The sequence below is a fragment of the Anastrepha ludens genome, chromosome 2, assembly GCF_028408465.1.
Source record: "Anastrepha ludens isolate Willacy chromosome 2, idAnaLude1.1, whole genome shotgun sequence".
In the NCBI taxonomy this organism is placed as follows: domain Eukaryota; kingdom Metazoa; phylum Arthropoda; class Insecta; order Diptera; family Tephritidae; genus Anastrepha; species Anastrepha ludens.
This window is the reverse complement of record NC_071498.1, coordinates 169,533,853-169,559,712: the sequence shown is the minus strand read 5'-3', so window position 1 is coordinate 169,559,712 and position 25,860 is coordinate 169,533,853. Positions and strand designations below refer to the sequence as shown.

Here is a 25,860-nt window from a genome sequence, read left to right as displayed (position 1 = left end):
AATAATAAAACAAAATTTAAATATAAAATAATATACCTAAAAACTAAACTCAAAAGTGCAGACGGAAGCTTACATCGCTGGGAAAATCGGAATACTCCGCAATTCACTTATTTTTTTACGCTTTTTACCAAATATTCAGAATCCGACCAAGACCTCGTTATATTTTAAGCATTAGCCACAACTTGTTTATAGCTGTTTAATCACATACTACGTTACACACATTTTACATTACATAATATTTTTATTCTACAAGAAAACATATGAAAATTCATCTATGTGTGCATGCATCCTTGATCCATTACGAAACCACACCAATGAACTTGACTGCCGCCTGACGAATTTCACGGCTAAGAAACTCGGCAAAAATAAAAATTAAATTGTGTGTTGAAAAAAAAAAAAAATAAAAAGTCATTTTAGTTCGCTCATCTTTATGGTGTGCGCATACCAAGCATAGCATACATAAGCACACAATAAACATAACATTTGGAATTAAATATTCGTATGGCAAAGCAAATTAAACCAGCACAGAATATGGTCAAGACTGCAGAATTATAATAAATTTGTATTTTACTTTGCATATTTGCTCGGTAGTAGTTAAAAAAACAACAAAAAAATATGCGCTAAGTGTTCACAGCTGATTACTGTTGACGCTAATCGGCGGCACCCAGCGAGTTTTACGACTTGCGCTATGCGTTAATGTACGACAAATAAATGAGCTGGCTAACTGTTAAGTGGTGATTTCAAAATGAAGCTCATTTGTATAGAAGAAAAATTGGATTGGAATTAATTGAAATGTAAAATAAAGCAGTTTGTGGAATAATAATTTAATTTAAAAATATTTAATTTGCTTAACCCACTAAATAAACAAAATTAAACTTAATTAATTACAGTTTTTTTTATATAAAGGGTTTTCCAATAGGAGGTGTTATTTTGATATTCAAAGAAAATTGGTATTTTTTAATATACAGTGAGTCACAGTCAAAGTGAGCCACACTACCTAATTATCAGATTTACTGGAAAATTGTTTAAAAAGAATACAGATTGGAATAAATGTTTATGTGTTTTTATTTTTTGAATATTATGAATTATTGTACAAAAAATGAACAAAAACTAAAATAATCCACAAATTTATCTCACAGTGAAAGTGAGCCACCTTAACTCAAATAAACTTAAATAACAAATTAATACTTGGTTGGGCCACCATTGGCGGAAATAACGGCTTGTAGACGTCTGGGCATTGATTCTAATCAATTGCAGGTACAGGGTGGGCCATGTAAAATTTGCTTTTTGAATCGGCTATAAAAAAAAACTAATCAATATTTTTTCGAACTTCTTTTTTTTTTTGAAGATTAAACATTGTCATTTATGAATGAAAAATAATTTCGTTCAATTGACTGCCACGACTGGCTTTACAGTAGGCCATTCGATCAAGCCAATTTTTAAGCACATTTTCGATTGTTTGGGCTCCAATTTCATGAATGGCAACTTCGATTTCGTGTTTTAAAGCATCAATTGTCTCTGGATGGTTCGCATAGCATTTGTCCTTAACGGCTCCCCACAAAAAATAGTCCAACGGGATTAAATCACAGCTCCGACGCGTCCAAGTGATATCGGAATTCAAAAACGGTAGCCAAAAGTTCGAGTGTAACTTTGGCAGTGTGACAAGTTGCACCATCCTGTTGAAACCAAATGTCGTCCATGTGATCCTCTTCAATTTTTGGAAACAACTCGTTGAGTATGTCACGGTAACGCTCGCCATTTACTGTAGCCGCGGCTCCTCGCTCATTTTCGAAAAAAAAAATGGCCCGATGACGCCGCCAGACCAAAAACCGCACCAAACAGTGACTCGTTGTGGATGCATTTGCTTCTCTACAGTAGCGTGTGGATTTTCTGAGCCCCAAATCCGACAATTTTGCTTATTGACGTAGCCACCGATGTGAAAATATTTCCCAATTTTGTTCAAGCGTATAGCGTCCCATTTCGTAAATGTCAAGCCTTTAAGTAAATTATGAACACATTTGACATGTCATTGGTGTTACCATTCTCAAAAAAACAGGTGGTTCAAAAAGCAAACGCTATATGGTCCACCCTGTATATGTGGCAGGAATTGCACGCCACTCGTCTTGTAAGGCACCATAAGTTTTCAATAATATTTATATCTAGAGACTGCGGTGGTACTTCCAATGCGTGGGGGCAATTACATACAATAATATTTAGATATTCCCGAGCGACAAACAATTTGTGTTTGGGATCAAAAAAAATAAATTCCTGGTAAAAATAAAAGTCGCCTTCGATCCCTAGTTTTTCGACACTTGGCTTAAGATTTTGCTTTAAAATGTCTATATAAACGGATTTATCCATTATGCCTGGAATATGTTGAAGATTTCCAGTTCCGCCACCTGCCATGCAGCTTCAAACCATAACGAAGCCACCGCCTGGGTGTTTCATACTGGGAGTGAGGTTTTTCTGCTGAAACTCGGAATTTTTTTGACGCCATACGATCCTCTTACCGTCAGAGCCAAATGAGTTAAATCTACTTTCATCTGTAAACAGAACCTAAAAAAACATTATTATAGTCTCTACAACGTGTAATGAGCTTTGCCAAAAACTCATATTCTTATGAACGTATTTCCGTGCAAACTCCAACCTTTTTTTCGATTTTTTTTTTTTAATAAATGGCCGTTCGACCATTATCACCATGCTTTCTTGGAACTCTTCGTACAGTTTCGGGATTAACGTGAATATTTAATAGCTCCTCAACCGCCTTCGTCAATTTCGGAGCACTATGGTGAGGATTTTTCTTTATTTTCCGGACAATAAACGCCTCGTTCCTATCTGCAAAACGATTCCGTTGGTTTGGTTTCGTTGCTTGTGTGGCACGTAGCGCCGTCTTGTTGAAAATAATCGTTGTCCAGATCAATACCATCCAATTCCGGACATAAAAAATCGTTAATCATCTCTCGATAACGCAATCCATTCACCGGTAACACCTATTATTGGAAAACCCTTTACTTTTAGGTTGGGGAATAAGTTCGTAGCGTTTTTACCGAAAACTTAAGACTTAAGACCCAGACGGTGGCCGCCGTAGCCGAATGGGTTGGTGCGTGAATACCATACAGAATTCAGAGAGGAACGTAGGTTCAAATCTCGTTTAACCACCAAAATTAAGAAAAACATTTTTCTAATAGCGGTCGCCCCTCGGCAGGCAATGGCAAACCTCCGAGTGTGTTTCTGCCATGAAAAAGCTCCTCATAAAAATATCTGCCGTTCGGAATCGGCTTAAAACTGTAGGTCTCTCCATTTGTGGAACAACATCAAGGCGTACACCACAAAGCGAGGAGGAGCTCGGCCAAACACCCAAAAAGGGTGTACGTGCCAATTATATATATACATGTATGTATACATTAAGACTTTTATTTAAACAAACCACAACAACTTGATCAATAAGTTAATCAATTATATATGCGCCGTTGCTGTTTACAACCTCTTCCACCTCTCAACCAATTTGTTGATGCCATTTCGCCAAAAAGCGCCTGGTCTGGTGTCAAAGAAGTTGTTGAGCCAGTTTTCAAGGACCTCTTTGGGACAGGGAACCGAAAAGATGGTAATCGCTCGGTGCAAGGTTCGGAGAACACGGGAGATGCTGAAGGACCTCCCATTCAAGCTCTTGGAGTGCGGCTTGAACTAGTTGTGCGACATGGGGGCTCGCATTGTCGTAAAGGAATATGGTTTGACCATATCGATCACGTCTTTTCAATCGAATATCCTCATTCAAGTGATGTTGCTTGGAAATTTAGAGCTGCTTATTGACCGTGGCAATCTTTTCGAGCATTTCCCAGTGCTCCATACTCTCCCAGTCTCAACAAACTCATATCATGATCTTCTATATAGACACCATTTCTCATCTCTCGTGACGATTCGGTACAAAAAGCGCTGTTTATGACCGCGTGTTGCTTGCTAGCGGGCGAAATGCTGAGAAGGCGACTTTCCTCGTTTTGTTCGTTGAGTTCGCGAGGCACCCAAGCTCCCAATTTTTCGGTAAATCCTCGTCACTTTTTCAACCTTTTCATGTAGCGTTGCAGTCTTTTGATGACCACCTCCATGCCCTTTGCGATGCTACCAGTATCATTGTAACGAGTAATGGCGCGATAAACAAAAACTTTGTTTACTTTAAGGTGCTCGAGCTCACGAACCATCGCTGGTTGTGATTGATCAGCCACATATAATGCAATAACGTCATTACGTTTGAAATCCATTACTGACTTAACGCGAAGTCTCAGCAAAATGCTTCCGCTCGCTTGTAAACAATACTCTGGACTGTCATTTAGCCAACTAGGAGGCAGCTGATGCTCGTGCCTTAGCTGCGAGATCGGTCTGAAGTGGGTTACACTTCTAGTGCCGGAGCCTGTACATAAAATGATAAGTTTACTCCAAATACATAGCACTGGTAAAACAATGTACCCTAGAGGTGTAAGAGAGATCCTTTTATAAATCAGCCAGCACTACCCAACCTAACCTTGTCGGAACAAAATATGTCGTTTCCATGACAGTCGGTTCTACGTTACCGAAACGGCCCAGATTTATATCCGGCCAAGGACTGTCACTACAGCAGCATCAACAACAACAAACTAACTTTGTAGTTTACATTCAGCACAACATATCACCGTTTGTTTGGAAGCCGGAGTGTAAATACGAGGCTGCAATCAAGGGATACGGACAGTCAGTTGCATTCACTCAATGGCAGGACTCAGTTACACACAGTTCCTATAGACAGTTGTTGACAAGTAACCATTGAGTGAAAGACTTAAGCAGAGGAGTTATTGAGACGCGTTGTTTGGGTAAAAATGTGACAGTATTATTGGTATCGTAAAAGAAAATATTACTATACGAAGAATGATTTGTCACTGCAAGAGAATACTGCTAGAAGTCGTATACCAGCTGGTTTTGCTGAACTGTGTCGTCAACCTGAAGGGTCTAATAGTCATCGAAAGACGGTTCACAAGCTTATAGGAGCTTTTCATTCCGGTTTTTATATTTTAATTGATTTATGAAAATGTGTATTTTTAATTCAGCTATAACTAATACAGTTTCGTTACATAGAATTGTGTAAAACCTAATATAAGTTTACACTTTTCATTAATAAATAATTAAAATTGTCTTTGGGAATGTTCACATTGTGCATGTAGATTATTTAAGTAGTAAAAATGCACATTTTTAGTGCATTTAGTAATTAATTAGTTATATTTTTCTAGCTTTATTGGCCATGCATTGTACTTGAAACTTCTGCATTTCTTTTCTTAATTTTCTAAGGCCATTCATCGGCTGACAACTTGGCGCCCTCGTCATGCACAGTATGAAAACTTAAGCCGTTGCCCTCCGGTTTATGCCACGATGGCAGTAAAACACAACGCCAAAATTTTCTGTAAAGTGAATTTCCATCATCTTTTTGTATTATCACTTATTTCCGTTTATTATGTATTACCAACCTGCCACGTACCAATCCCAGAAATAATTTCCAATTCTTGCGTGCTCCAAAATTGTATGGGTTTACGTAAATTTTATTTTCTTTAAGCATTTCTTCGGTTCCTTCTTGATTTATAAGCGCCTCGATGCTTGTTTCCCCGCGTGTTATCATTATTGCATGCCATATGGTGAGTGCTCCTAACGCCAGTACAGCGGTCAAATTTGTGACTGTCATAAATACTAAAGCTCGGCGCTTCCCCACCGAAAATGCGCCCTGTTCTGACGTGGGCGGTGTGGGCAGTGTGTGCTTAGCGGGCAAAAGCAGTTCCTCATCGTATTCGTGAGCATGCGTCTGTAATAAAAGAGAAGCGTTACAATTTTTAGTGGCATGCAAAAGCTACTGCGAATTTTCTTACCACTGGTATTATATGGCCACTCAGGTTAAATTTCACCGGTTGACCTTCTAATGGCTCCGATTCAACCCAGCTATCGCTGTGATCAAGCCACAAGTGGTTATAGCCGATTTCAAAGCCAAAAACTATTAGAAAGAGACAGCCAATACTTGTGTAGGCCATGTACAGAAAGAAGTAGCGATGATTGAAAAACCCTACGCAGTTGTTGAGCCAAGCTGTTGAACGGAAATTTAACGGTTATATGAATGCTAATAAAATAGATATGTACATATATTTTATGAGTAAAATTTTTAAGTTATTGTTGTTACAGCGCAAAGAATCAACAAAAGCCAATCGTTTCCATGACAGTCGGTTCTACGTTACCGGAACGACACGGATTTATATCCGGCCAAGGACTGTTACTTCAGCAGCACTCCCCGCATATGCATGGGAAATGTTTATGCTGCTACAACAACACTAACAACAACAACAACCAGAAGTCAATATATAGGTAGCGATACTAAATTATACCCCGCTAAGGTCTAACACCCCAAAAATACATATCTGTAAAAGTCACTTGCTGTCACAACAATAACCAAAAACGCTTATTTGCTTATTTCAGTGATGTTAATTTTGTGTGATTTAATGTACATACGACAGTGATGGTCCATTTTTAAAATACATTTGTTACAGATGGAGCAGTGATGAGTGCGCGGCGCCTTTGGTGAATGACATTTCTTACATATCTTGCGCACCTCAAATGTGCCATTGTCCTTAAATAGCAAAAAAGTTAATACGCTGAGATTACTACCAATCAAAAAATATATACTTACCACTTTGGGCGGCTCTCCTGGTGGAGTAATTACACCCATCACATAGTGGAAGACAACATTAAGCAGCAGCCAGTTGCCAATAATGAGTAAGATTACAGTAGCCTTGGGGCTTTTCTCCCACCAAAAAGGTAAACCAATCCAGTAGGCAAACAAAACCACAGCTATCGTCAATCCCGAAACAGCAAATATGAAAAACTAAGAATTGTTTATGTATCAACTAAATGCGCATAAATTAAATGGTATGGCAAGACACTCACTGGCCCCAAAAGATGTGTGTAGTTGTCAACGAACCAAAACATCGGTTCTAAGCAAGTATCGGAATCAAAGTTTGTGATGAGTCTGTGAAGCCAAGATTTCGTATATCGCCACCGGACACGACTTTTATTGCTAAGGATTGGAGGTGCTTAAGTGAGTTTCATATACATATGTATGTATAGAATGCATAACATTGCTGGATTTAGCACTTACACTATATTTTTCAATGCACTACTGGAACTCCATTTAATACGTGCCATTTTTATATGTTGCCAGCACCAATAGGATATTTTCTAATTAATTACATTTATTTGCTAATATTACAGCGGATACATAGCTTTAGGAAAAATATGCACCCCACTTTTGCAACTATAAACAAGAAACAGCTGATTAGCAACAGTGCAACTTTTGTCAGAGTAAATAAACAAATAACACCACAAGCAATTATACCAACAAAAGCAGGACAGTATTTTTACACACCTTTTGTCAAAATATAATATAATTAATTCTCATTTTTATATGCCTATATTGCATTTGAATTGATTAACAACTTCGCTCTTGTATTGAATATATGTATGTATGTCATAGGCATCAATTGCAAGTGGTGAGATTACTGGGACAGTACATCTCAAAAGTTTTCGTCGAGGTTGTTTGTAGTAAATGTTTTGTTTCAAATAAAATTTGTTATAAATATTGTTATATGCATTCGTGAAAAATGATAAGATTTAATGCGGAAATGCATGTAATACATAAGCGTCATTAAGGTAAACACACAGTAAACAAATAAGGAGATTCCGCCTCAAACTTTACATATATTGTTTTTGTGTTTTTTTTAATACAAACATAGATACAATATAAAATACATAACACTGTTTGTTGATACTGCAACTAATTACACATTAACGAGCAGTACATTTTTAGTAACATAAGACGAATTATGTGAAGAGTCCCTTCCTTAAGCCAACAGCCGTCGTGCCAGATCATGTGGTTTGATTCGATGGAGTCGTCGGGTTAGGCCTGAGATGTTGAGGAGTTTGTTAGCTTCCTCATTTACGTGCCTTTTAAGCCTGAGGGTGTGGGCTTCTGCTTCTTTTCTAATTTCTTCAGCGGCTGTTGGGATCTTGAGGTCACGATGAATATTTGAAAAATTTGTCCTCTTCCAAGCGGTAGGTATGCTTATGAGAAAAGTGTAAAAAAAGTTATTAATATGTTATGGGAGGATTGTCCGCTCCAGAGGGAACAAATAAAAAAAGTTCTTTGCGATTCGTGGTATGTACTGAATAAAGTGTTCGTATTCGGGAGGTGTCCGTTAGAAGAGGTTGGTTGGTTGGTTAGAGTGGTGATTCATCCAGAATCCAACTAGCGCTTCCGCACCATTTTGTTGCCACATCCTCGTTACCAAATTGTTTAACAGTTATTTGCAGCAGGACTATATCCAGTCTGTGCGGTTTAGGAACCTTATTAGGTTGTTGACGTCTAAGCCAGACAGTTGTTCGAGACTCTCGAACAGTGGTTTGCCCAGGGTTAACATTCTGTCCTTCCATAGGGCAGGGCATTCACAGAGGAAATGGAAGATTGTTTCTTTTTTCTCCGGTTGTTTACAACTATGACAGTATATGTTGTGAGGGATGCCCATTTTGGCGATAGACCAGAAGCCAGTTATGACTGCCGTAAGTCTACAGGTGTCCCGTCGTTTCATGTTTATTAATGTCGACGATTGCTTAAGGTTGTAGGTGGGCCATAACGTTCTGCTGATTTTGCATTTCGTCTGGTCTCTCCATCTACAATCTGCAATTCGAAGGTATTTTAGGGAAATTACATTCTCGACCGCACCTAGTGGAGTGAATACTGGTACTGCAAGAGTGCTATTCATGGCAGATCCCCCTCTTGCCAGTTCATCTGCTTTTTCGTTACCTTCTATGTTCCGGTGTCCCGGGACCCAAATTAAGGTTACTCTATGGTTTTCACTCAAGTTGGTGAGGCTATTCCTACTTTGCTCCACCACTTTAGAGGTTGTTATAGTCGCGTCCAGCGCCTGGATTGCGGCTTGGCTATCCGAAAGAATAGCGATATTGCCCTTAAAAGAGAAATCTGCGATTAGTAACCTACAGGCTTCCCCAATTGCTAGTACTTCCGCTTGGAAGACGCTGCTGGTATTAGGGAGACGTTAGAAGAGAGTACACTGTACCATATACATATAGGTATTATATATCCAAATTAATTAATTTTTGGTCGAGATTTCATGCGCACCGACGGATAGACAAATGAGCGGATAGCTAAATTGACTCTTCCACATCCTACGGAGCATTTTTCAAAGTTTTAATAGCAAAGCACCTTTGTCTTTGTAAAGCATGAAACGTTAGGCAGTCCTTAGGCTTTCAACGACCGCGAACGATGCAAGGATAAAAAGAAACTCAGAATATCCTCCACACAAATCGCAGCGGATGTTAAGTAAGAGATAAGAAAGGGTATTAATCTAATAACAGTCCGAAGAGCATTGCATGAGTGCATACAGTTTGCGCGTGGTTACGCATAAACTTCTCATTTGTGATCCAAAAGAAGCGTTTAGCCTATGCTAGGGAGTACCTAAGCACGCAAAGTGACTTTTGGAACAATGTGCTCTTCTCGGTTGAAAGTAAATTCAACACCTTTCAATCTGATGGCCAGCAAACTGGTTGGAGAAGACCTAACACCGAACTGCAAAGACAGAACCTTGCTGTGACTGTAAAACATAATGATGAACGAGTCATTTTGTGGAGCTGCATGGCCCCTGTAAGTGGCGGTGAGCGGGACAGACATTATATGGAAATCGTGAAGAAAAACGTGAGAAAAGGGCAGAAAAGCTGAAATCGTTAGATGCATTCGCATTTCAACACGACAATGACCCGAAGCATGCTGCTCATGATGAGCGTACGTGGCTTGCGCACCACACTAAACACATATTACAACATCCGCCTCAATCGCCTGATCTAAACCCAATAGAATATTTTCAGGGAAAATATGGCCCTTTACAGGTATCTGTCCCCTTAAGAAGCATACTATATCAACAGAAGCAAAGTTGAAGGTGGCACTGTTGAAGGAATTGCAGAATATCGGGGCAAAAACCACACAAAAGTTGATTTCCACGATGCAAGGACGGCTAGGAGCAGTCCTCCAGCAAAAGGCCTTGGCTGAAAAATATTAGTTTGTTAATTTTTTAACATTTTGTTATTGTTTTTTTATCTTTTAATGAAGTGTGCCAATAATTTTGATCGTTGTAATAAGTTTTTTTTTCTATTATAATTAGTGTTAATAAATTGTAACAGATAGTACAAAAAATTAAACCGAATACAATCGATAATTCTTTCTTCTGTCTAGCGAGTATTTTGAGATTAAAAATCACTTCATAAGTGGACAAAAATTAGTTTTATTTCTATTCTTCCTATAATTTGTAAAGGTTAAGTTAAAGTTAAAGTTACAATTTTTCATTGTTTAATAAACCAAAGCCAAAAACCCACAAATGCAAATAGTTCATTTATCTATAATTAACATTATTCAACAGTGTTTTTAAGTTATTTTAATAAAAATTATAATTTTTCTAAGTTTATTTTGTAAATGATTTCGAAATGTACTGCTTGGTAACACTGTGTGGTGAGAGAGCAATCAGCTGACAGGGTATTACGGGAATTTTTAAATATCGTGAAGTAAAATCTACTATTCTACGATACGGAAGGAAGGAATTTTTCATTTACATAGGGTTCTCATGAGTTTGATCGTAACAGCTGACAGGGTACTGCGTTTCCGTCGTACACTGTTTTCAGCATTAGACAAAGTTCCGCGTTACTGACTAATTTCACTCTTAGAGACGTATGCTTTAGAGGTGAATAATTACACCATATGTTGTGTAATGTGAATCTCACCACCTGAAGAAATATGTGGAGGAAGGAAAATTGCAAAAATTATCCCAAATAAAAACAGTAAAGAATTTCTATGGAATCACCAACGCAAAAAATTGGAATATAAAAATAGTTCAGATTCGAGAAATATCAGTGTCAATCTTAAATGGACCAACCGGAATGTACAGGTATTGCCATATGGCTACCGATAAATATATAAAACAATAACACAACGCAAGCAAATACAATTTTCACTATTTTATTTGGTGCAGAAGATATATCGAATGCGGGCGGTGCCGTAGGAGCTACTACTGCTGCTGCGACTTTGCTTGACAATATGTCAATATTAAATACCAGTGAACAGGTTGAAACGTCTACTCATAGCGGTGAAAACGTTGCCGGCACTACGTCCGAAACCGCGACAAATCCAAATGTAGGTGCAGATGTGCCCACAACCTTAAACGGAACAGCCGAGCAACCGTCCGCAACAACTTCAAGAACCGAACATATGCCAGTTACTGAGCCCCACTTGTCAGAAGCAGCACAGGAGCGCCTACTAGAAACAGAAAATTCAAGAGTGCCTGCCGAGTTGATCGCTTCGGTTGATGCGTTAATACATGATGAGTTGAACACAGAACCTTCAAGTGTACATGTGCCAGACAACGATATAGTTCCTGAGTTGGAGCAGCCAGTGGCCGTGGCTGCCAATATGGAAGTCGAAACGAATGAATTGCAAAGGAATGAAGGCAGCGAGGGGTATCAACTGAGCGGAGCGCAGAATATGATGGTGCAGGCACTTGTAAGCAGAGATAATGAAGTTGATGAAGAAAGTGATGAAGAAGATATACGATTTGATCCCTCACCGCTAATTGAACCGCTGTTGGAGGACGACGATATGGTGGAACAAAGAGACGACGATATGGGTGAGCAAAGAGCCGACGATGATGATGATGAGCAGCAGATGGCAGGCAATGATGGCGAGGATAACTTGATGCTAGAAGATATATCGGACGATGCTTCGTCGTCATCAGATGCTGTTTTCGATAGTGTGTGGTTTCCTTTTGTGTTTGTTTGTGAAACGTTTTCAATTAATAATTTTTGTTTGTTGATTTCAGACGATCTGATGCGTGCTGCTTTCAGAGAAATGCTAGTTCAAAATAGACGCGGTGGTGAAAATTTTATGCAGCGCCTACGTAGCGCATTCTTTACAATGGAACACAACAGAGAACGTAGGCGTGTAGAGCCGGAAAACAACGAAGTAGAGGTAGAGGAACCAGATCCCGAAAATCCAGTCACCTTTGATACAAATTTACCAGCGGAACACTCGTATTTGGGCGAAAATATGAACCGCGTGTCGGGTATTCATTACTTGGAAGTGGGCAAGCAGTACAACATGATGCTTTTTATGCATCAGCATATATTATTTCCCGGTGAAGTTTTGCCCTTCATGATCTCTGGGTCAATTATTGAATCGGACATGGATACGCAAAATGGATTGGTTTTTGGCGTTTGTTTTCCCATACTCTGCAACCGGGAGGAGGTGGGTGATAACTTTTACGGCGTGACATGCCAAATATACGAAAAGGGCACAGATGAACGTGGCAATACATTGATTAAATCGCGTGCGCTGCAACGTTTTGTTACCAAAGGCAGTCAAGTAACTGGGTAATCCGCATTTGCATGAATAAATAATAAATCGTTTTTTATTGCCATTTTTAACATTGCTATTTTCAATTTGCAGTCCATTGTCATTCATTGCCGCGCACCCGCAACTTAAGGTTTATGGATATGTTAAAATTCTACCCGAAATATATCTGCGCGAACCGCTGAAATGCATTAACATGGGCTCATTGAACCGGTTTCGCGATATTGAATCCATGTGCGACACATACAAACGCTATCAAGCGGCCACAACGGCTTGGCCTGCGCACGTCTATGATTATTACAGCATTACTACGATTGTGGAAAAAGCGCGTTCTCAGCTGGCGCAGCACAAAATCGACACGATGCCCACAGATCCAACACAGCTATCATTTTGGCTGGTACGCAACCTGCATCTTTCCGATAGCCTAATGAAAACAATTTTCTTGACCGATTCGGTGAATATACGCATGAAAATTATCTCAAACACATTTACAGACGTGAGTTTCGCGCGTTTTGGAATCAAATCTTATTATTACATATATTTCTTATTAAAATTTATAGCACTCGGTTTTCTCATGCCGTTACTGTGGCAACCGCATTGCAAATTGCCAGCAACTTTTTGCCATGTCCAAGCACGGAGTGCAAACTCAATACTGCAATTCTGGTAGGATTAAGAGTAGACGCGTGGAGTTTTTTAATATATTATTTCTTTGTACTTGTAGCTGGTTATATACATGAAACAAATACCGTCTATCAACTATTGCCAGATGCCATAACCTATAGCGGCCAACCATCTTCAGAGTTCAGCTGGTTCCCTGGGTAAGCTATACGGCACATAGTACCATATATACTTAGTCGTGGCATAAGTTCTGTGACAAATTTTACAATGCATACGGCGAGAACGAGTTCGCAGAAAAAAGTTCCGTTGTTTTTGCTTTTGTTCGTCTGCATTGTCTACTCATAAATTGAACTCAGTTTCGTGGCACATTTCACTTCTTAACAATGGAGTGGAGAGCTAAGGAAAATGGCATTGCAGTGATTGCATTACATTTATATATTTTTTTTTTTAATTTTATATATTTTTTTTTTAATTTTATATTTTTTTTTTTTTTAATTTTATATTTAAAATTTTTTTTGTACTTTATTTTATGTAATTCCAAAGTCTTTGGGTTCTTTTGCCTTTCAATCTTCTTCTCTAATTACACTGTGCAACAAATTCAGGTTAGCAAAAATTAGGTCCATTCTGAGAGTGGCGGGTGAAAATAGAGGCGAAATTAGAAGACCCGTGTCGCGCCGTTTTTTTATGTTAGTTCGAATTTTTTTTTAATCGGCCTTCGAAGTTCGAAATCGGAGCAAAATTGTTTATATGGTTTTTTGGCTATAACTCGTCGACTAATTGATATTTTTTCAATCTGTAAAAGCCAAATTATTGCTAGAGACCTGTGCAACAATTACAATTTTTGAAAAAATTGATTTCTAAAATTTTTGTGGTACTTATGAAACAATATACTGAAAATCGGCATTTGACTGCAAACTTCGAAGGCCGATTAAAAAAAAATTCGAACTAACATAAAAAAACGGCGCGATACGGGTCTTCTAATTTCGCCTCTATTTTCACCCGCCACTCTCAGAATGGACCTACAATTTTTTTTTATTTTTTTTAAATTCTTTTTTTTTAATTATTTTTTTTATATTTTTTTTTTACATTATTTTTTATTTTTAAATATTTTTTTGAATTTTTAATTTTTTTTTAATTTTTTCTTTTTTTTTAATTATTTTTGTTATTATATTTGTTATTATATCTTTTGCCCTTCAATCTTTTTCTCCAATTATTCCAATGAAATTTAGTCCAATATTTACTGGATTAAATAAAACTGACTTCATTAAAAAAAGTATTATAATTTCATATCTACAACGGACCTAACTTTGTAACAGAACTTATGGCATCACTAGGTACACTTATATATATAAAACACTATAAAATATAATAATTAATTAATATAACTTTTCCCTGCATACAGCTACGAATGGCACATTATTGTTTGCAAGATTTGCGCGCGACACATTGGCTGGAAATTTAAGGCACTCGAACCGAATTTGGTACCGAAATCGTTCTTCGGCATTTCCAGTTCCAGTGTACGCATCAGCTCACCAACACCGGGAAATACCATTACACGTGCAGCTGTTTATCAAGGTCTCATGCGATTGGCACGACGAGAAATGCAATGAATTTTGTGTGTGGTGAAACGTTTATGTTATTGTTGTTGCGGCCGTTGTTGTGATATGAGACATGATAACCGTTCTCAGCAGTCACAAGAAAATGAGTTAAATGCCATTGACTTGGTATGATTGGAGAGAGGAGTTATGAGATGATGAGTTGGTACGCAAAGTGATTGTAAAACGTTTCACCCTGCATTTGAAAGGAAGAAGACGGAATATGAAGAAGTAGTTTTCTACAATTTTAGGTGCAAATAACATTCGTGTTAAACATTTCGCAAGTTGCTGCATAATGTTTTTGAAACATTTTGACTTGTGAAAAGATAATACGTACACGCACACATCCATATATGAGTCGTCGTTCTGGAAATATTTTATAATTTTATGTGGCCAATATGAATAAGAGTTTGATTATTACTTTTAGATTATTTTAAAGTAAATTTTGAAACGAATGCCATATATGTATGTACTTATGCACTTGAAATACATTTGTATGACTTGAACATACAGAGGCGTGCATAGCATAAATGAAGAGTTGATTTATCGTTTAAGACCAGATTTTGGTAGCATAAACTTTGTGCCCTGGGAATGATGGCATGCCAAGTTTTACCAAATTACTTTTGTATGGTTAAAGTAAGTTTAAAATTTCATAAATGTTAAGTCTTCTGCACATTACACGCATAAGTAGTGTAGTAAGTTTTGTGAAATTAAAAAACAAACTGCAAAGAAATTTTTTATTCGTTTCATAGGGCTGTCACAAGGTGTCCGTTCCGTCCGTTGCGGCAATGCATTTGACTGTCGTGACATGTAAAACGTACCGTGATGCCACAATGAAAGTATTGGCGCATGTAAACAAAAAAATAGCAGATAGTCTTGGCGTAAAAGCGTATATTATAAAGGCTGGTTAAGTTTTGAGGGCCGGTGTTGATTTTGAATAAAATACAATTTTTTGAGGAAATTATTATCATTTTCCTTTATTATAATAATATTGGTATGGCTCAATTACGTATGGAACAAAATATCGGCCAAATGGCCGCCGCGGCCTCGGTGGCACACCTCTATCCGATCCGTTTAGGTGTGGTTCACATTTAACATCGGCCCCTGAAATTTAACCACCCTTCATATAAACCACTTTTTTGTTGGTTGTGAATTATATTATAAAATTAATGTTTATTGAAGCGAAAAAGTGTTTTAATAGAATTTATGGTAGTTGTTGTTTTTTATTTTATTATTATTTTGGTTCGTTTTAATTTTATTATTATTTTTGTTTGTTTTTTTTTAATTTTCTTATAATTATTTTTTTTTTGTTTTTTTTTTTTAATTTTATTATTTCTTTTTTTATTTTTTTTTTTAATTTTATTATTATTGTTTTTTTTTTTTGCTAATTTTATTGTTATTTTATTTAAATTTAATATTTTTTCTTTTTACATATTCTACTAAAACCCGCTTTATGGTAGTTGTAGACTGTTGGTGCCAATATAATCTCTGGGTTAGGAAACAGGGTTTTAATAGAATTAATGGTAGTTTTTGTTTTTAGTGTAGTGTTTGGTTTTCTTGTTTTAATTTTACTATTATTTTTCGTTTGTTTTAATTTTACTATTATTATTTTTTTTAAATCTTTTTTTTTACTTTATTTTTCTTTGTTGTTTTTTTTACAAAGGTAGTTGAGGACTGTGCGACTGTACGACCATAACCCCTGGATCGGAATCCACATTCATTTTTCAAAAAATCTATGTAAACCTAGCCGTTTCTCTACTCTTTCAACCTTTTATTGAAAAGAGAATGACACATTGGAATTGACTCAATTAATTTAAATTCCATTTATTTTCTGCATTTAATTTGATATAATAAAAAACACCAACGATACAAATTTGCGCGATACAAAATCGATCTTCAAAAAGTTGTCATTTTTGCCGTACTTACCGTACATAAGAGTTGCCAATTTTTGTGTATTCCGGCTTAACGTACGACACGTACATATGTATGTGGCGCCTTCGACTCAAACATCCCTTTTGGCTGTTTGGCCGAGCTCCTCCTCCTATTTGTGGCGTGCGTCTTGATGTTGTTCTGCAAATGGAGGGAGCTACAGTATCAAGCCGACTCCGAACAGCAAATATTTTTTTATGAGGAGCTTTGTCATGGCAGAAATACACTCGGAGCTTTGCCGTTGGCTGCCGAGGGGCGACCGCTAGTAGAAACAACTTTTTCTTAATTTTGGTGTTTCACCGAGATTCGAACCTACAATCTCTCTGAATTCCGAATGGTAGTCACGCACCAACCCATTCGGCTACGGCGGCAGTCGGTTCTCTGTTACCGAAACGACCCGGATTTATATTCGGCCAAGGATTGCCACTCCAGCAGCATTCCCCGTATGCAAGTATGGGGAATGTTTATGCTGCTACAACAACAAGCTACGGCGGCCGCTACACATTATTATTATTATTAAATTCATACATTACAAATTAATTTATAGAATATATTTTCGAGGCTCGGTTACTGGACCATTTTGCCTCGCAAGTGAATTCATATTTCATGCAGCAGGTTGTGTTTCTTGAATTCGTCGCTTAGTAACTTCATCGTACCTTCCGGACTCAAATACATATAATATATTTTGCTGTCAGTCAAATGCGTTGCCGCAACGGACGCGTTGTGATGGGCCTATAAGACGCTTTTGTGCCGCTGCGCGCAACATTGTAGGGATCTAGGCGTTTTAAAACAATCTTTTGTTTATATTTTTATGTTTCTAAATATTTTGAAATAGAATTATTTAAAGTTTTGTAGAGTTAAAAAGCAAAATGCAAACAAATTTTTTATTTGACTTATGCATGACGCGCCAGTGCGCGTTTCAGCATGACGAAATTATTACATTACTATGATTGGGCGCATAATGTGCAGAGGGCTTTAAACTGACATTCAAAAATGCGCCCAATAAGCTGAAATTATTCCCAGGACAGTGACTGAATTTAAAATTTTGCCACTTTCATACTGTAGTGCAAGATACCGACTGTATTTTTGTATGCTTGCATGCCTCGAGTTACACAATTTTGGAAACGCAGACTAGAGAACTCGCTGAAATAAAAAGTAAGCGAAAAAAATTAAATAAAAATATCGGTTTGAAACGTATTCGAATTATTTTTATCGATCTTAATATTAAAACATACTTGAATAATTATCGCCTGAATGTTCCCATTAATTTCGGGCTTATTATTTAGGTTAGTTTATATACAAATACAATACTTGTTGAATTGATGTGCAAAAACATATGCGAATTACACGCATGTAATTAACTTTTTGTGTAGTAAGTTTTTTCGAAAATGATTAAAAATCAATTTTCCAATAACTCAGCGAATGATGTTGAAAGTTTCTGGGGAGGGTAAAGATGTGTTAATAGAAAATCATTTAAAGGAATTTTAAACTTACAGTTTTACAAAATGGGCACGCACCAAAGGAGACACTTAGGAAGTCCCTACCGTCCGTAAGCGTATTGAACCATTCTTTCAGACAAGATGCATGATATATCAGCGTACATTGTGGGTTATCACAGGACACTATTGGTATTTCACCCTGATCCAAATGGTAGGCGTAGCAAATATTGCAGAATTGTTGATCTGTGGCGATGGGCTCATCTCCCGAACCTATCCACCCGCTACCCGGTGGCATGGGAAAGTAGCATAAATCAAAGATACGCAACAAATTTTTGTGTATGTCCAATTCAGCATCCCAATCACGTAAACCATCGCTTAGCGTACGTCTCAATTCTTCTACCGCCTGCGTCGGCCCTATGATCCGCAATGACATTGAGGCTATTGGTGCAAATGGATCTGTTATCACCAATTTAATGTATACGCGTTCGCGCAAAACAAACAAGCGCCAATTGTGTTTGGTGGATATTGGCGCTGTTGGCTGTACTACATAGCACAACTCGTCGATGTCGGTGAAGTTGTCGTAAAACTGTTGTAAATCTTCCAAATACTTTTGAAATTGCTGCACCATTGCCGCGAGTTTATTATATTTCTGGAGCTGTTCTTCCCATACAAAGCAATCGGGTAAGCTGTGTTCACTAACTCGTAGAGTTGGTAATTCCACTTGGAGGTAATGTTTTTCGTTAAGCGCGAATTTGGAAAATCGTATACGACTGCAGGCATCGTTCAATTGCAAGTGATATTTCTCAGGCGCATAAATGCTAGCTATTTCTTGGTAGATATTACCGGTTGGTGTTTCGGTATTCCAGTGGTCGTTGAGTGGCAACTCGCTGTGCTTTTGTAGCAGTTGCTGTAAGTTGTCCATAACATCGTGCAAAGTCCAATCAGGTTGTAAATCTTCGTTTGATATTCTAACGAATTTATTTTGATGCGGCTGATGCAACTCCAAACGCGCATTCTGAAGTTGAGGAAACTGTGGACAAAATATTCTCAAGCGGTACCATTTGCCCTGTAAATAAGTATATTTAAAATAAATTATTTAAACAACTTTCGTCTCATTCACACCTTGATTTTCACAGTTCCTCTGGCGCTGGTACCGGAGACTATAAGGCCAGGATAGCGCAGCGGCAATTTCTTCCAATCCTCGAATTGCGACATGTTGATGCTAAACGAGGATGATAGAATACAGAGGATGAAACAGTACTCAATTCGCTTGGATGCTAAATTAATATTGGTGGAATACTCCGGTGCTCTGACTTTCTCTAAATGGGATTCATTCTACGAGGTTTGAAATTGCCGTTTTCACTTGTTGATATCTCAAGTAGGCTCCGAAGTTGTTTTTGTTATTCACATATCTTACAACCACTTTTGTGTGAATATAAAACAATAAAGCAATCGGTAAACAAATATTTCCTTTGTGGTTTGATTCTGATGGCTGGTTAACCAAACGTTTACAAAACTTTATATTATTTGTTTAAAATTGGGCGGTTCAAAATATTGCGGTCTCCAAACGATCAACAATGTTGCCACTGCAAAATAAGGAATAGTAAAATATGATTGGAGACTTGGTGCAAAACAATTAGCCTTTGCGGCAACGCATTTTGGTGCTCCCACTCATGCTGAAAACAGTGAACGACGTACGCAGTCCCTTACCGCAGCCCCTAACGAGCACAAAAACTCATCCCGTGAGAACAACTGCGTTCTTTTAATTACATATTTACACAATACATCGGTTTGTGTGTGTATGTGTTTGGTTGTATCTACACAATATTTTGATATTTTTGTTTACACACTTTTTCGCACATCCGCGTTATCAGTTACAATTTTTCATTGTTTAATGAACCAAAGCCAAAAACCAACAAATGCAAATAGTTCGTTTATCTTTAATTAACATTATTTAACAGTGTTTTTTAAGTTATTTTAATAAAAATTATAATTTTTCTAATTTTATTTTGTAAAGGATTTCGCAATGTACTGCTTGACAGCACTGTGTGGTGAGAGAGCAATCAGCTGACAGGGTTCTACGGGAATTTTAAAAAATCCTGAGATAAAATCTACGATACGGAAGGAACGAATTTTTCATTTACATGGGGTTCTCATGAGTTTGATCGTAACAGCTCACAGGGGACTGCGTTTACGTCGTTCACTGTTTTCAGCATCACCAGCGTAAAGGTACGGTGGTGAGAATCCATTTACGTGGGGCTCTCATTACCTTCATCGTGTCAGCTGACACGGGCGTACGTTTACGCTGGTGAGTGTGAGCACCATTTGACTGACATCACATGTAAAATGTACCGTGTTGCCATAAAACAAAAAACACAAATGTTTTATTCGTGAAAGCAAATAATGTATCTTTTTATTGTGAAATACAGTAGATTCTGTTTTTATGCGGTTTTGAAATAGTGCGGTTTTTTTTTAAATTAAAAAATGCATGTCGACCTATCGGGAATTGTACATATAAACAAGATTCTAAACCAGCTAAGCAAAAACTTATCACAGATTACATCAAAAATGCTAACCCTACAAGTATGGAACCGCCTGCATCACCATCCAGATCAGACGTGTACATTTCCTCAAGTGACGAAAGTGATTTTACGCCAAATCCTAACCGAATGCGCAACATGCGGGTATGGTCTGATTCTATTCTGACGATGTAAATTTGTTTTTCGATTCTGACGTTTCTTAAATAAAGATATAATGTTCAAAAATACATTTTTTTTTATGTGATTTTATTTAATTATTTCAGATTCATGCGGTCTATGGAGCGTATCTATAGTTATAATATGGGACTAGTACTGGCAAATGAACTACATGTATTAACACCTATACAAAGTAGTTCATCATATTTTTAATATCAATGCCAGCAGGCGGAGAAAAGAAGTGAGAACCAAGATACTTAAAACTTCGTCCCGTGAGATCGGGGCTGCTAAGGAGCAGCTGTTGAGATGATTCCACCTCATCCTCCATACGGCTGATGCAAAAAGGACTCGAAGTAATTCTGAGTCTCACGGCATGTATACTCCGGGGATAGTGTCCCGTGAGGATACCTACAAAATTTAGAGCTGAGATCTTGTCAGCCTCAAAATATCCTTCGAACGCCTCCGATCCAAACGTGGCCAGAAGGATTTTGCGACCTTACACGTTTGTGTACTTGCTCAACGCTCGCTGAGTTAGTGCAAGGCCCATCCTTTCAGGAGTAGAGCGCAGATCCTCTCCTTTCGCGGGCATACTACCTCACAGGTCCCTTGTCTGGCCAGCTTGTTGGCTTCGCAGTTTCCCGCAATGCCACTATGACCAGGCATCCAGATTATCCTTATGTCGAAGAATTTTGATGCAATCGAAAGTGAGACCAGACATTTCCTGACCAGTTTCGAGTGCACCATAATAGAGCCCAGGTCTCTAATTGCAGCTTGGCTATCGGAGTAAATATTTACCTTCTTAACAGTTATTACGCAAGTAAGTAGCCAGTCAGCTGATTCTTGGAACACACTACAGTGATCCGGAAACCTGAATTTGAGTTTTATGGGGAGCACTTTGCAGAATACTCCTCCTCCAACCCAACCATTTAACTCCTTGAACAGATTAACCAGGTCATGTCCCCAGGTGTTGCCCCCGGGCCACTCCTCCCTTGATGTAATATGGGGGAGAAAGTTCCGCTTGCTAGCTCATTTGCTGCCTCATTACTCTTTATAGGCCTATGACCGGGAACCCATACAAAAGTAATTTCCAGTCATTTACCAAGCATTACTTTGGATGTAATGAAATTAGAATCTAAGGCCTTGGTAGCTATTTGACTGCCTGAAAAGATAGCTTTTCCTACATCAATTGCTTTGTAGTGTTTCAGCGGTTTGCAAGCTTCTCTGATTGCTAATGGTTTTGTATGGAATACGCTGGCATAGTCAGGAAGTCGGTTTGATTTGGAAAAGTGGAGCGGTTCCGAATAGAGATCAGCTCTCACACCACAGTTCATCTTTGAAACGTCAGTGTAGATTTCGACATCAAATCTACCAATCACTTTCCCTTTCCTCCTTTCTCGGTGGAAAACGTACCACAAAAGCCCCCTTGAAGGTCGGGGATTGTGAAATCTGATCTGATTTCTTGAAATTGAGAACAGGGATTGTGAAGTCTGATTTGTTTTTGAGCAGTGAGGATCCCCGTAGGAGGATCTTGCTGTGACCGTACAATCTTGTTGTTCAAGTTCCGATTTCGCTGAGCCTCACCGCGCTGCATGTATCGACTGTCTTTATGTATACATAAGTCTAATGGTAACAGATATGCTAGCTCGTTAAGCGCTTCAGTTGGACAGGTGCTAAGCGCTCTTGTGGTTAAGATACATGCTGATCTTTATATCTTATTTAGCTTGGTTTGGTTGTACTTGTATTTATTTGCCATAGCGGGCCATCAGACTAGAGCCGCATATGTTAGTGTCTGTCTTACAATGGCTGTGTAGGAGCATGTAAACATGTAAAGTGCTATATTAGTTTTCTTCGCCCTGTATTCTAAATTGGGCCGCCAGCTGAGTTTCGAATCTAACTCCTTATCTAACGGTAAATGAATTATGGTTTTTCCATTTAATGTAAGGTTTCGATAAAAGCTAACAAACGCAGAAGACCCATCTAGTGGATTTAATTTATGGTTAAACATTTACAAAATGGGTCGTTTTGCTCTTGAACAAAGTTCGAATAACGGTGTTTAACAAATCAAAAAAATACCAAGGTCCAGACATCGGATTCTGGTTGGCGAAGATAAAAATTTAAACGCGTATCGGCGATTCGAAAGCCACTTCTAGAAAATCGAGCTACCCAAAATATTGATAAAGTCGCCCGAAAATCGCTTTGTTTTCTATGACTCACTGTAATGTCGCAAATTTTTCTGGCAAATTCGAAGAATTTATTACACTTTGAGTGGGTTCATAAATCCGTGTTCCCATAAATACTTTAACAATGTGGACATCTGCTAAGAAAGAAGTTAATGGCAGTTGTCTTGCCTAATATTCGGCCGGCCGACTTATCTAATATATCTGTTTACATTGAATAGTTTCCGATTGCTGGCGATGATAAGTGAATTCATTCAAGAACACCTGTATTTGTTGCTTTGGAAAATAGCAGGTGTTCAACACCTGTATCTAAGAAACATAGATATAGTGGACACAAAGTGGCACAAGGTATTGACTTTGCGGAAGTATTTAAGCAGCGCGAGTGGGACGGTAAGGCATCATTTGCGGTTGTTACCTCCTCAGTAGCGCTAGTGTGTTGACAATAAGTTTAATATCTTCACTTCTTCTTTGAATAAAAACTGATATTTTTTTTAGGAAAACTAGAAATGTACCGTTTGACTATTGTATGTTTCGCGCTCTTTTTGGCCGCCGTGTCGGCTACCAATGTTAAGCAGTGTAAGTAAAATTGACAAAAAAAAAACGAAATAATTTTAAAATTTCTTTAAGGGGTTGATGATTTTCAATAATTTTTATTTTTATTTTTTTATTTTACAAAAATAAAAACATAGCATTAATACAGCATGTTTCGACTTGACTTTGGCCAAATTTAAAAAAAAAAAAATTAATAATTGTAAAAGTTATCGCTGTTTGTGTGGAGCTTGTTTAGCCAGAAGTCCCTTGCGTTGATCATCAAAAGTCCCTGGAGATTCATCTGAAATCAATCGGACAAGAGAAATTAGTTTTATTTGTAGATAATCTTGTGTCTGATTTTCAAAATTATCAGCATGGCGGCCTAAGGAAATATTTTTCACATTTTCGATAAAAAGAATCAACAATTAATTTAAAAAAAAAATCGAAATTTTTCGAAAAAAAAAATCTTTCTATCTTCGAAGCTTTTCTTTCTTCAAAATTAAGAATATGGAGGCCTCAGGAAATATTGTTCAGATTTTCGAGAAAAATAAAGTTAAAAACAAAAATTTAAAAAAAAATCGAAATTTTTTAGAGAAAACCCTTCGATCAGGCACGATTTTTTTATGTTTTTTAAAAGCAGTATAAATTTTATTGAAATCTACCAAGCGGTTTTCAAGTTCTAGTGATCACCAGTTCAAAAAACATAGTTTTGAGAAAATCGCATTTAAGGTTTGGTAACTGATCCGGAGCGCCCGAGCGCCCTTTGTTAATTATTGAATAACTCGAAAAGTATCTGTCGGATTTACTTCAAATTTTCGCACAGTATTTTTAAAACATTATAATTAATTTTGTGAATATTCTGACTACACCTAGCCCCTTATATCATCTTTGTGCAAATATCGCACCAGTTGGCTCCGTTTACTTGAAAACCGGATATGTGTTACAACTACACCTAAGAATCGAGTTTTGAAGCACCCGTACGCTAATATGTTGCATATTTTTAGGCAGCATGCATTCTTATCAACTTCTGAATATATTTATAATTAAATAAAATAAATTTTAACATTTTCTAACTTTCGTATTTCAGGCTCAAAAGGTCAGCCATTCCCGCTCAGTGTTGACATTGAAGGCTGCGACCAGCCGCCCTGCAATGTTGTCAAGGGCACCACAGCGCTGATGAAAGTCAACTTTGTGGGTAGTAAGTGCCGAATAAACTATTGATTAATTAGAATTTTTATGCTAAATCGGTGTGTATTCCAGCTCACGACAATACTAAGAAAATAACCGCTGTCGTGCATGCCACCACCTTAGGCATCACTGTACCCTACCCGCTGCCCGAAGACGTGGCCGATGTATGCAGTAATTTGTTGTATGGCGCCTCTTGCCCCATCGATAAATCCGAGGATGTGGTGTACAACTTTAAATTCGACATTGATTCCTCGTATCCGGAGATCAAAGTAAAAGTACAGCTGAATTTGGTTGATGAAAGCAATGAATCTGTTGCTTGCTTCACTGCCGATGTAAAAGTGCAGAAAGCTTAGGATGTTGATTGGTGGATGAGGAAGTGCAGAAAAGAAAAAAGGAAAAGGAAAAAGATAAGATATAGACATATATATCTATACATATATTACCTATATATTATATATGTCTATACATATATCAGGAAAAATATGTACCCAAAACATATGTGCCATAAAAATCTGTATTAGCTCCCTTGGGACTGCAATTAAAATATTTAATATATCTATAAAAAAAGTAATTAAAATATTACAATGCATTTTTATCCATGCAACGGTATGAAATATACCTTTAACCTCTAATTCTCAACGCAATTGTGCCATATTTATAAGAAATTCCTCTAAACGTTTGGATGATTACAAGGGTTGCTACTTAAGATTTGAGATATAGCAACACCAATGCGAATATGTAAAATCTGACATTGCCATTATAATCTCTGATATTTTTAACGGTAATCATACTCACATATTTTTATCGTACTTGGGATATTTGTGTAGCTTACAGGTCTTCTTTGTCAAAAAAATGGAATTGGGTTGAGGAATAAATTCATAACGTTTTTATATTTTCTTTTATTTTACAACGATTTCTTTGCTGTTTGGCAACGGGTAAGTACTCATTCGATATAACTCTTTCTGCCCTACAAAACCACGTTAATTGTATTTTTGAGTTATTTAATTTTTTATTAGTTTTGAGGCTTAGAAATGGAATACTCAGGAGGCAAAAATCAACATTTTCAACACCTGCTATTCTTTGCTTTGCATCGAGGTCAAAAAGCTGCCGAAGCAACCGAAGCAGCCCGGGACATTTGCGACGTGCATGGAGAAGGTGGAGAAGGCGAGTTTTCAATATGGAAATGGTTTGCAAAGTTCTAAAAAGACGACTTTGACGTAGATG

The 25,860-nt window shown here is 37.6% G+C and overlaps 4 protein-coding genes across 6 annotated transcripts; 2 read left to right on the top strand and 2 right to left on the bottom strand.

The window, feature by feature from the left end:
* Nucleotides 1-4,996: 4,996 nt before the first annotated feature.
* LOC128860452 (palmitoyltransferase ZDHHC16A) lies at nucleotides 4,997-7,528 on the bottom strand. Of its 2 annotated transcripts, XM_054097993.1 has the most exons (8): nucleotides 7,424-7,528; nucleotides 7,157-7,312; nucleotides 6,946-7,075; nucleotides 6,689-6,883; nucleotides 6,511-6,628; nucleotides 5,880-6,091; nucleotides 5,487-5,815; nucleotides 4,997-5,420 (listed from the first exon to the last, which is right to left on the bottom strand). In XM_054097993.1, exons 2-8 carry the CDS (start codon nucleotides 7,201-7,203, stop codon nucleotides 5,306-5,308), a joined length of 1,146 nt encoding a protein of 381 aa, XP_053953968.1. In that variant the 5' UTR covers nucleotides 7,204-7,312; nucleotides 7,424-7,528; the 3' UTR covers nucleotides 4,997-5,305. The 2 variants fall into 2 exon arrangements, with proteins under 2 accessions (XP_053953968.1, XP_053953977.1); XM_054098002.1 differs by lacking the exon at nucleotides 7,424-7,528 and having other exon boundaries at nucleotides 7,157-7,408.
* Nucleotides 7,529-10,838: 3,310 nt separating this feature from the next.
* LOC128855828 (protein cereblon) lies at nucleotides 10,839-14,751 on the top strand. Its single transcript, XM_054091031.1, has 7 exons — nucleotides 10,839-11,006; nucleotides 11,091-11,864; nucleotides 11,934-12,483; nucleotides 12,560-12,959; nucleotides 13,024-13,126; nucleotides 13,185-13,281; nucleotides 14,484-14,751. The coding sequence occupies exons 1-7, from the start codon at nucleotides 10,985-10,987 to the stop codon at nucleotides 14,689-14,691; spliced, it is 2,154 nt and encodes a 717-aa protein (XP_053947006.1). The 5' UTR covers nucleotides 10,839-10,984; the 3' UTR covers nucleotides 14,692-14,751.
* Nucleotides 14,752-17,098: 2,347 nt separating this feature from the next.
* On the bottom strand, nucleotides 17,099-19,651 carry LOC128855829 (E3 ubiquitin-protein ligase FANCL). Of its 2 annotated transcripts, XR_008453768.1 has the most exons (4): nucleotides 19,167-19,651; nucleotides 18,100-19,110; nucleotides 17,841-18,043; nucleotides 17,099-17,748 (listed from the first exon to the last, which is right to left on the bottom strand). XR_008453768.1 is itself a non-coding variant. In XM_054091032.1 (3 exons), exons 1-3 carry the CDS (start codon nucleotides 19,257-19,259, stop codon nucleotides 18,005-18,007), a joined length of 1,143 nt encoding a protein of 380 aa, XP_053947007.1. In that variant the 5' UTR covers nucleotides 19,260-19,651; the 3' UTR covers nucleotides 17,099-18,004. The 2 variants fall into 2 exon arrangements, 1 of the variants encoding a protein (XP_053947007.1); XM_054091032.1 differs by having other exon boundaries at nucleotides 17,099-18,043.
* A 3,674-nt stretch (nucleotides 19,652-23,325) lies between these two features.
* On the top strand, nucleotides 23,326-25,160 carry LOC128860444 (NPC intracellular cholesterol transporter 2-like). Its single transcript, XM_054097980.1, has 4 exons — nucleotides 23,326-23,350; nucleotides 23,413-23,493; nucleotides 24,536-24,646; nucleotides 24,709-25,160. Exons 2-4 carry the CDS (start codon nucleotides 23,424-23,426, stop codon nucleotides 24,987-24,989), a joined length of 462 nt encoding a protein of 153 aa, XP_053953955.1. The 5' UTR covers nucleotides 23,326-23,350; nucleotides 23,413-23,423; the 3' UTR covers nucleotides 24,990-25,160.
* Nucleotides 25,161-25,860: the final 700 nt, after the last annotated feature.